At 41.8% G+C, this 11,347-nt stretch overlaps 1 protein-coding gene across 1 annotated transcript; it reads right to left on the bottom strand.

The window, feature by feature from the left end:
* Positions 1–301: 301 nt before the first annotated feature.
* USP50 (ubiquitin specific peptidase 50) lies at positions 302–5,303 on the bottom strand. Its single transcript, XM_075100472.1, has 6 exons — positions 5,086–5,303; positions 4,439–4,634; positions 3,630–3,827; positions 3,005–3,147; positions 1,342–1,474; positions 302–593 (listed from the first exon to the last, which is right to left on the bottom strand). Exons 1-6 carry the CDS (start codon positions 5,235–5,237, stop codon positions 417–419), a joined length of 999 nt encoding a protein of 332 aa, XP_074956573.1. The 5' UTR covers positions 5,238–5,303; the 3' UTR covers positions 302–416.
* Positions 5,304–11,347: the final 6,044 nt, after the last annotated feature.

The raw sequence follows: 11,347 nt of genomic DNA, 5'->3' as shown, positions 1-11,347 counted from the left end.
TCATCACCTGTGCTCTTCTCAAACATAAAATGGTCTGGTTGTATGCTTTCACCTTAGTATCCTACTGTCAGTTTCTGAAAGGCAGCTAAAACCAGCGTAATTTACTTCAGCGACAGAGAAACAGGAATTTTCAGGTAAGTGCCTCTATAGGTTCTGCATATGTGTTCTTTTGAGGGATGTATGAGGCTTTCATGGAGAACAACCATTAGAGCTTGTACAATGGAGTGGATGCCCGGTCCTTAATAGGCTCGGAAGCTGTAACTTCTCTCTCTAGAAGGTACTTCCTGAAGGACCACAACAGATGATCAGGTAATGCAAATGCTCTAGTTTATTGATGAAACAGGACTTGGCTGATGCTACCAATGAATGCTAATTGCTGGCCTACTGACTGTTCGTTTTCCATGGCTAGCAGATTTTTAATGGGTGCAGCGAAGGCCTTGAGAGGCGTAGAATAGGAGATAAGCTCTGTTAGTCTGCACTGACGAATCTGGAATCTTGGTTATCTGTGCATCATCGAAGCTGTACCAGTTTCTGGTGACTGAGTGCTTGCAGAACGCTGTGTAGTGGCCATCATCCAGAAAACCAGAGTGGTTCTGTAACAAACAACACAGTCTGTGAAAGCAGAAGGCTCCCTCTTTCTCCTTACAAGCAAAAGTAGGAATTGGCAATCATTTTTTGTTTGCTCTTGGAAAAGATGGGAGAGAAGATTCTGCCCCCCTTTGGCCTGCAGCAAGGACTATTAATTCAAATAGATGCTTTAAAATGGAGCAAATAGATGATGATTATGCTTCTCTATTTTGCAGCATTAAATTTGCAACCCAGCTATTGCCCCTGATGCAGGTCACTATAAACAGGCCCCACTTGCAGTGAGTGATGGAAAAGAGACCATTTAGTCCTTATTTATAGACAGGATCCGCACAGGATCAGCTTGTGAGTTTAAGCTGAAAAGGCTGAGGAAGCTTCAACCGGGCATTGAGTGCCAGGAATGCATGCTTTTTAAAATTGGGATGTAGCAGGGAGAAGGAGAGTGAAGCGGTAACTTCTCCTGTCTTCTTTGGTTGTGTACTGTTACTGGACCATCCATGGCAGGTTTAAAAATAAAAAAAAAGTATGAAAAACATATATAGATATAAAACCCCATAAATCATATATATAAAGACCTTGTTACTGGTACATTGTTAGTGAAGCAAAGAGGAACCATGCTGTCTCACATGCTGTAACTGCAATTTTTAAGTGCCTGGAACAGAGAAAACTTGCTCTGATCAAGTCCAAACTAACACAGGCTTCACCTGCTACCTGAGGCAGGGCCTTACAAATAAAAGCAGGAAAGGCAAAGCTCACCACTACAGCACACAGGCTGTACTCTGCATCTTTGCAGAAATGTGGGGAACTGTAAGGAGAGAGATCCAGATTGCTGAGTGGATAGCAGATGTCAGTTGAGAGTTTCCGTTTGTGTTCGCCTTGCCATTCAAACCTGAAATAGAATTTTGAACAATTTTAAATAACTCAACTTCATTCTTGTGTTGTGGTTGCGAAACTAGGTTGCTAGGGGAAGGGAAAAACAACAAGCAAGGCCAGCAGAGAGCCAGGAAGATGATCAGGGGGCTGGAGCATCTCCCATAATGAGGAAAGGCTGAAAGACTTGGGTTTATTCAGCCCAGAGAAGAGAAGGCTGAGGGGGGATCATATCAATGCTTGTAAATGTCTAAAGGGTGGGTGTCAGGACAATGGGACTGGACTCTTTTCAGTGGCGCCCAACAACAGGACAAGGGGCAACCGGCACAAGTTGGAACACAGGAAGTTCCACCTAAACATGAGAAACAACTTCTTTCCTGTGCGGGTGCCAGAGCAGGGGCACAGGCTGCCCAGGGAGGGTGTGGAGTCCCTTCCCTGGAGACATTCAAACCCCACCTGGTCGTGTTCCTGTGCCCCTGCTCTGGGTGTGCCTGCTCAAGCAGGGGGGCTGGGCGAGATGATCTCCAGAGGTCCCTCCAACCCCTCCATTCTGTGATTCTGTGAAATGACTACCCAGCATTTTGAAATAAAAGATCTGTATTAATACTGAGTGATACTGTAAAGTGACAGAAAATATGCTAAACCCACAGGAGATGTCCAGCAAGAAAACCAAAGATCTTGCTTCCTGATCGTTCTGTCTATTAGAAATGGCAGCGATCAAATCTCTGCATCACTGTCACAGTGCCCTAAATGTTCTGTATTGTGCTGTTGTCAGCTCTTGTTTCATGCCAGGCTCCATCCCTCTTTCCTCTGTAACTTTAGTAGTGTTGTACTACAACTTTTATACTGTGGCCAAGGGCTGCAGCTGGAGCCCACAATCTCATTTGAGCATGTCAAGGAAAGCAGATGCTGAACGGAAAATTAAATAATAACTTTACATAACATAGTTCTGGGAAGCCAAATCAGCCCAGAGTAATTTTCTTTATAGATGGGAAGTTGTTAAGAATAGATTTAGCATCTGGCTATGCGTGGCTAGTAAAGTCTGCTAGTCAGGAGCTCTTACACTGATGCACTGCTCTGTTTAGTAGACATAGTTCTTAGATCTGATTTAGTTAAGGGGTAAATAGAAATACAGTGTCTCAGCTGCAATAACGACAAGCAAAATGCCTTGTTTAAGTCCTGCACTCAGAATCCAAGTAACAAGCTCTCCCTCATACCACAGGAGCCCGTGTTTGCAGGGATGTCTGGCCATACAAAGTGCTGTACTAAGCTGTAGTCAGTCACCCCTCAGTGGAGTTTTTCTCCCATTGGAGAGGAGATCCCAAACGTAGTGAGTGAAATTTGGTGGGCTGGAGCACAGAGTAAGGCAGAACACCTTGGCTGAGATTTCAGGAATGCAACTGGCATGTTTGACAGATGTATTTCTGTAACTGCCCATTTAGCTTCCAGGTATCGAAAGTACTAAACCCACCCATATGCAGCGATTTTTTTCCTCGTCATGTAAATGAATCCCAGGAAATGGCCTTGGCCTACCCTATATGGACTGTACCTCTTTAGGTGAAAAATAACAATCTGTGGTGCCGTGGTCATGGTGGCCTTTACTGCAGCATCTTGTTTAGTTCCACACCAGGAGCAGTGGATTTGGTTGTTCCAAGTCAGTGTGTCTTGCTGAAAGAAGCCTTTGAGACAGTCCTGTGAAAGAGGAAAAAAAAAACACAAAAATGTTATTTGATCAAACAGATCTCCACCCCTGAAGAGCCTAAGTAAGGCAAGAGAAGTGTTTGCCATGTTTTGGAGCTCTCTTCCTAATGGAATGTCAAGGCTGACATTACAAATACACTTGGAACAGAAGACAGCCAGCAATGGCTGCCTTTTCCCCCCAAAAAATGAGGCAATACTTTGCTGAGTGAAAGAAACCCTCATGATTGCTTTTGAACCATCTTAATATCCCTCATCCCATGACAACTCAGGAGCGTCACTCCCATAACCTCACCAGCCTCTGCGGTCCAGAGACCAGTACAGCAACCCCACCTAGGACCGGTTCAAAGACTATCCATCAGTGCCCAGGAAACCAAAGTAACCAAACCCCCACATCTTTTTAATAACAGCCATTAGTCTAAACCACCTATTCCCAGATGAAGCAGAAACCAGCAGGAGTGTATTCGAGGTTGTACCTGCAGAGAGCACCTGCTCTTAGAAGGGATGGGCAGGGAAAGAATGGTGAAACTCTCGGGTCTGTTGGTGGTGGTCTTGCATTCCAGACACGTGATATCATAACTGAGTTGCCCCTCAAATAACTGTGTGATAATAGATGTTTCGCTGACACTCCCTTTGCTTGATTTTGCATCAGTTATGCATTTTCCTTGGCTTGACTATACAGAAGAGGGGAAAAAAAAAAGGTAGGTAACCAGCTGTTTCAGAAGCACCTTCACTGGGTTTTAATGGTCTCTGCCCACTGTCTGTGTGGGCTAGAAGTTAGTCTTGTCTCAGAACTTGGCTCTAAAATGCTATTTTAACTTGATGTTTCATACATGCAGAATAAGATAAATTCCTTTTCTGAGAGAAATTAAACAAAAATACAATATTCTAGACATTAGATGGAAGTGAACTTAATTGCTGGACAGGCTCTTTATCCGTGGAGCTGAAGAAGAGAAAGGCAGACATGGGGCATGGCAGACGTGAACATTGCAGGCAGATGGAAAAGGAGAACGTAAAGCATAGCAGAAGCAAAGAGAGGTGAGGATAATGGAGCTACAGGCAGCAGCAGCATTTAGATGGGGGCTGCAGTTTGATGTAGCATTAGATGCAAATGAATTATTCTGCGTACATGGGTATGACACAAAGGAATAAAAATGACAATTTTTAGCAGCCACATCGCATAGTTTGGAAGAGGAAGACGGGCAATTATTACATGGAATGCTGAATCATGAAATGCAACAAGGAAACTGCTATGGTCCCCAAAACACCACAGCTGGGCTTTTACCTTCTTGAGAGCCTCGTGGAGCTCATTCAGGACACAAATCAGAAACTCCTGTGCGTCCTGCTGAGTCCTCTTGCTAAAAGTTGGGTACTGCTTCCCAAGGACTGAATGAAAAACCTCTGGGGAAACACAGTCAACCTCTCCAAGCCACATATCGGACATCAAACAGCCAAAGGCAGTTGCAGACTCACCATTCTCCCTTGAAGAAAATAAACATAGATTTCAGGGAAAGTATGAAAAGATGGTGGCTCCACCTTCAAATAGGAGCATAATACATGAACTTAGAAAAATATATGCAGGTACAGTACAGCTCTGACAGCCTGTCATTTGGTTTGAAGGACTCTGCAGATACTGGAAAGTAGTAGGAATCATCATCAAGACAGCAATGACAGTAACTGGCATTACCATCAAAATTGCAAAAAAAAACAAGAAAAAAAGGCATAACGTTTAAATTACTTATCAAGGAAAAACGACTTGGGGGTCTCAGTGAAAGGGGAAGGAAATCAGCTTGTGGCCAAAATGACTGTAACTGCCTTGTGGGGAGCTGGTAGGTGGCTTCCTCAGGCATTCTCATGGCAACACATATCTTTTGGAAGGAAAAGTGCAGTGCCAAGCAGAAAAATATAAGTAGTGTGAATAAATCAACTTACCTGTGTAGGGCTGCTTTGTACTTTTCTGAGAGAAAATACTCCACAAGCGGTGGCACGCTGCAGAGGCACTGCAAAATCGCATTCATGTAGCATGTGTTACCCAGATTCCGCAGCCCAGTGAGCCCTGGGCACTGGCTGTCCATCTTCTCCATTGGGTCCTTGCAGGAATACCTCACCCTTTCTAACCAAATGGCGCATACATCTACCTGCTAGGAAAAAAACCCACAACAGTGGAAATCTAAAATGCTACAGTGCTTTTTCTATTGTTTTTTTAGAAAGTGGTACTGTCTTGAGACATTTGCTGCTGTTGGGAGTCTCTGTGGTGCAATTGGTTAGCGTGTTTGGCTGTTAACAAGAAGGCTGGTGGTTTGAGCCCACCCAGGGACGGCCGGGGGACTGGAGCTAGGTGACCTTTAAGGTCCCTTCTAACCCAAACCATTCTATGGTTTCAGGATCTTCTTCATAAGTCACATTTACTTTCATCAAGCTAATAAAGCAGTAAATACTCATTGTCCCCCACACTAAGCTCTTCCCAATACAGTGAGATACATCACTAAGGTATTATTTCAATATCTGGAGCTTTAGAGTTATTCCTAAAATTCCACTCAGTCTTTGACTCCATACACAATTACTTGGAAAGTACAACCAGCTGTAAATAGCTATCTTAAGCATTTATCCCTACAGAATGTATATTGTAGTTCATTTCCTCAGTATTTGTGTTTTCTAAAACCATAGGTTGCAGCCCAGATGCTACTATAAACAGGTTGCTCTTACACTTCTTCCATAAACTATTACTTAATTGACATTAAGAAGATTTTAATCGGTTTGTTTTCTTTCAGCACAAATCTGCCCTGGACCAAACTGTCCCCATCCCCAATTAGGGAGGAGAGAGCTCTAGACACAGACCCGGCACAACCCAGATTGTTGATGTTGAATTTTTAAAGGCCACTATTTTATTCTGATGCAGAAAGAGGGAAGATTCTGAAACCTCAATAATCTCTGTAGAACAAGAAAAGCCATTTCTCTCCAGCTCAACAACATATGCCAAAGTTTGTGTTTCTTGAGACCTCCCAGGCTGACAACCACTTTCTCTCATCTGCTACCTACAAAACAACTGCAAAACCATTTTCTTTTAAATTTCAATAACAGCAGAACGGACATTTCCAAACAGCTCTACCTATAGACTAGTCTCCTATGAAAACATTTAATTCCATCTTTTATAGCCATCTCCAAGGTACACCGGCTTGGAGGAAAAAACACGCTGGGACCACCAGGTATGGAAGATGGCTGGGAAGCCACCAGCAGCCTCACAGGGAGATTGTGCTCGCCCCAGCTCAGGGAGGCCACCTCTTGCCCTTGTTTCTTCATGCCATCACCTTTTCCATCCAGTTTCATGGCATGACTAGCACGGTCCCACGTGTCCCATCCCCCGGGCTCCCCTCGCCCCATCACTTTGTGATGCTGTTCTGTTCCATCAGTTCTCATCCAGGGAACACACCAGGCCTGACCTGCCTCCCTGCGTGCCACTGGGAACAACCTTGGGAGGAGACAGGCACCTGCCGATCCCACTGGGCAGAGTTTCAGCCTGACCCACATTTATTCATGTTTGCTCATACTTGTATTAGTGTTTATTATTGCCATGCTCTGACAGAAGGGCAGTGATGACTGAAGGTGTTGACCATAAGAAGATGGAACTACCTCAAAACATCACACTGAATTAGTGTATTGGTGTTTAGAAAAATTTTCCTGGGAGAAAAATGGGTAGTGGCAGAGAAGTATCTTTTAACTAGCTAATGAGACAGCGTAGGTGATCTCTGAATTTCATACACCACTGAAGAGCAACAGGTTTTCCCCATTTAACATACATTTTGTGAAGAAACAAGTATCCACAGAATAGGCCCAGGAAGCCATTAAAAAAAAATCCCTAATTATCTTACTTGTTAAGTTACAAGGAAAGGATGTCTCCCAGCACCCTTTGGACATCTTATCTGCTGTCACAGCTATAATCTCCCAAACTGTGTATCTGCCAACTGAGTCATAAAAGCAACACCCCCCTTTCAAAATTGGATCTACATTTTTGTAAATAGAACTGTAATATTGTACATACTTTACCAAGAGTTTCAAATGTTTTAAAATCTAAATTATAATCCTGTGGGTTAAAAGTTTTAGGTTTAACAAATACATACAAATGCCTTGATATGTTCCTATATGTAAGTCTATCCATAGGGGTTTTTTTCCACCCTGAAATATTTAATTACATTTTGTTCATGAATCTCAACTAGCTAGGAATTCAATCCTGCCTCTTTATGAAAATTTATTCAGTTCAGATATGCAAAACATGAGGTTGAAATACAATGCATTTTCCCCCTGGGGCTGTGACTGTACCTAGATGGAGGCACTTTGCCAAAGGGCTACAGGCAAATGCAGAGACAAGGATGTGCTGCAGGTTCATCAGAAGGCCTGCTGCTGACCAGCTGCGGTTGACTTCTTTTGCTTTGGATAATTGAAATACACCAGACATTTCCATTACACGCGTGGAGTACTAATGCACTCTTATTCTTACCTCTGTGCAGGTACAGAATGAAGCCTGCAATACAACTGTAGTCCACACAGAAGTGTAGAGCTTTTGAAAATCCTCTGAAAGCCTGTTTTGGTGGAACCTTCATTCTCATTTCTATGAGAGCATCTCCAGTGTTTCTGTGATTCCAAGGCCCCTTGCTTATTCCTGCAGCCCTTCGGGGAGGGGGCGGAAAGTATGAATGAATGTGTTAATGTACACTAATACAGAAATGAAATTCAAATGGGAATAAGAACAGTTGCCACATTGGAGAAAATACCAAGAAAGGACAAGAACAGTAGGGAATTCACTTCACTTTATTGGAATTTAGCCACTTTGATAAATTTTATTCGGTGGAATGAGTCTCCATATTTTCCTGATTTCATCTTCTTTTTGACAAAAAAGCCATGGTACGTATCTGTTCCTGGTTTGGAATACAGGGTACACTGCCAGCAGCTTGCGTTCTTCTCCCGGTTAATAAATTTTTGATGCTTTGTGTGATTTTTTAGTGTCTCTTTTATCCTTCATTTTAGCAACTTTTCCAGTCTAAACAAACAAACAAACAACCCAAACCAAACCAATAAAAAAAAAAAAACCACAAGAAAAGTAAAAATCAAAACTGTACTATTTTGGTGATGGGATATATAGCTTTACATTTTGTTAGCATAAGAAAGGGCTAAAAAGGCTTTCTGGCCTTGGGTCACTAACTTGCCATGCTGTTATAAATATCCCTTCAAAGATAACCAGTAATATAAATTGGTTTTATTCTTCTGTCTTCCCATGAACCATTTTTGTCACTGGTGAATGACATAGGTGCTTCCAGTACTTGTCTATCCACGTTCCTCATTGCTCATGGCACGTCTTTCCTACCCCCACACAACTGGCAGATTTGATTCACAAAGCCGCATCCTGGTTCCTGCTCTACACTGCTGCTCCCTTCCCTCGGCCTGTTCAGGCTCAGGGGATGTCCCTCCCTGGCCTCCACACACAAGTGGAACAGGAGCCAGGCGGTATTAGTTACTAAGTCTTACTTAGAACAAATACCATATTTTCTACCATGGACTTAACAGAGGAGGTACTGACTGACACTTGTGTGGGATGGAGGAAGCAGGTGTTCCATGCAAGCTTAGGGAAAGGCTGAGCTAAGGCCACAGCAGAGGCTGAGGAATGACCACAAACATCTGACTTGAAGAAACAAAATTCTAGCAAGTTTCTGCAACAGATCTGCTCAGCTGCAGCAAGGGCATGAGGGATGAGGAAGCTTCCACCTGCCTAGCATCACCTTCCAAGGACTGCTTTTGTTAGTAATTAATTGCATGTTTGCAGAAACAAGATAAGAGAAGGCTGCCACTGGTTGCAAGGGGCATTACTCACATCTTCTGAAAAGGGAAGGCCTGAAGTTTCAATCTTGGAAAATAATCAACTCTCCATTTTTCTTTTCTTCAAAGCTCTCTGCAAGAAAGAGTTTTTCAGGTACTGCTCAAAAAGCAGTTTGTCCTAATCCTCCTCTTCCTGCTCTGCAACACCCCCCCCATCAATTGCTGGGGTTTAGCTTCTGCTTCTACTACTGTTTATATCCCTATCTGTGTATCATACTTAGCACAACACCAACAATGCAGCAGCATGGCACAAACATGGAAAACCACTGCCTGGAATTTATTTGTTTATTAATTAATTATTAGTGTCTGGTGTAGTGCACCACCACTTGCTGATGTGTCTTCACCCTTCTACATGGTTAAATAATACTGAGATATATCTCATTATTACCCATGAAACAGTCACTAGTCCTATACCCCCGGCATATCTTACCTTTCCTGCCCACTTCACCTGGAATCTCCAACGTCAGGAACTCGCTCCTTGATTTTCTTGGCAAGCTTCTGTTACTGGATTGAATATTCTCATCATCGGTCTGAACAAAGCAAATGCACAAAAATAAATTACAACCCCCAAAGCCTTAGCACCTCAAACTGTTCACAAGCTTTACGTTTACGGTGATGTGCTACTGCACACAGCCACGGTATTGTATAGAGTAATTTGATGCACTTAAGTTCTGGCCTTACCAAGGAATTTTATCTTGATTTCAGTCCATTAATGACAAACATGAGCACAGCCAACTATTTATTTAGAGCAAGAGCACCAAACAAGATATGTCATCGAACATACTCAGAAGAGTAGACAGAATGAAGGAACCAAGTAATTTTTCTTGACAGGACAGGGAACAATGACACTGCAAACTAGCAGTTGGCAGCATTAAAGAGGGCTGTTTCAACTTCTACTAATTCTTAAAAACGTTCTTACCAAAAGTAAGAGTCCTTGCTTTCCTACAGAGGGGAACACATTAAAGAAAAGAAGGAAGATAACTTGAAGAAACATATTGAAAAGTACTATGGTCATATACAGGCTGATAGCAACATTAAAAAGTACTTCTTGAAATCATTATTGGGCAAGAATAAGTTAAATTCAATCTGTAATAGCCGTCATGCAGGTAGAACAAAATTTGTATTGAAAACTATAAATCACTGAAATCATTAAACACATTGTCAGTATTTCAAAAAGACTATAAATCTATATATCTGAATTTTATTCCCAGTACTATAATCAGCAATGCTAACAGTCATCCTTCAAGAAGGCAAGAGCACATGCTTATTCCTACTTTTTGCAGAATCCGAATCGAGACCTTGATTTACTGTTTTAACATAACACAATACACAAATCCACATCAGCGCTACCTACTGCAAGCTTAGGGGCTGAGAACTAACTTACCATTACTCTCACCACAAAATGGATTCTTGCAAGAAAAGGTGTTAACTGTAAAAAGAAAGATGAAATCATCACAAGTCTTTCAGAAGCATTGTTATATTTTAAAAAGTATTTTTTTTTAACTGATCTTTTAGGAACATTCAACATGAACTGTTACTACCAAGTTTTCAGCTGTGGTCTTTTCTCCTCTCCAAATTCTTGCAGCGTTAAGTGTTGTGGCTTTAAGTAAGATGCAACCACAAAGAATGAAAGTGTAGGAAATCACTGCCACAGGCTTATAAGCCAAATGCCTCCTTTTCCAAATCACAAGGCTGCTGAGCAGCAGGTAGGAAACCCAGGAGACTCATCTTTTTGTATTTTGCCACAATGTATTGAGGAGTGGTTTTCTCTGGAATGTTTCAACACCTAAATATTGCAGGAAAGCAGTCAACAATGCTAAAGTTTCTGGATCAATTAAAAGATTAAATTAGTGCACTTGAATATTTGAGGCTTTTGCATGAAGAAATATTGATCCTGGAGGAAATTAAACTGCATTTTAAAACAGAAGTTACATAAGCAGCCAACGCTAGTATACAAGTACATAATATTCGGTTTAATCTGTTTTTCAATGGCTTTTCTTCTAATGAAAATATCCTGAGAATGGTGGTAGAGAATCAAAACTACCTGTCAAGGAAAATAATGGAGCTTACCTATTTCCCTGTATGAAATTCTTTAAATACCCTTTTAGTAGGAAAGTCACCAAAGCATTTCAGATTTTTACTAGAAATAATTGGAGAAAGTTTAAATTATATCCCTGTATTTAAAAACTAGTCTGTCACAAGATCTGCTGATATTTTGCTTTTGGATAGTTAACAGAAGTTCCAGTGCTGCTTCTACTTTCCTCCTCTTCAGTAATCTAAAGGAAATTTAAAAGCTAAAGGATCACAACTCTATTCACAAAGCACT

This window comes from Phalacrocorax aristotelis, chromosome 7 (genome assembly GCF_949628215.1).
Source record: "Phalacrocorax aristotelis chromosome 7, bGulAri2.1, whole genome shotgun sequence".
In the NCBI taxonomy this organism is placed as follows: domain Eukaryota; kingdom Metazoa; phylum Chordata; class Aves; order Suliformes; family Phalacrocoracidae; genus Phalacrocorax; species Phalacrocorax aristotelis.
Note: the sequence above shows the minus strand (reverse complement) of the source record. Positions and strands in the feature narration are given on the sequence as shown.

Bases quoted from the DNA above. Each gene is read 5' to 3' on its own strand.
- USP50 (XM_075100472.1), bottom strand. From the start codon at position 5,237: ATGGAGAAGATGGACAGCCAGTGCCCAGGGCTCACTGGGCTGCGGAAT. The intron at 3,828-4,438 runs GTAAAAGCCCAG...TCTTCTGTATAG, and splicing joins TCCACGAGGCTCTCAAGAAG to TCAAGCCAAGGAAAATGCAT. The intron at 3,148-3,629 runs GTACAACCTCGA...CCTCTTTCACAG, and splicing joins AGAGCAGGTGCTCTCTGCAG to GACTGTCTCAAAGGCTTCTT.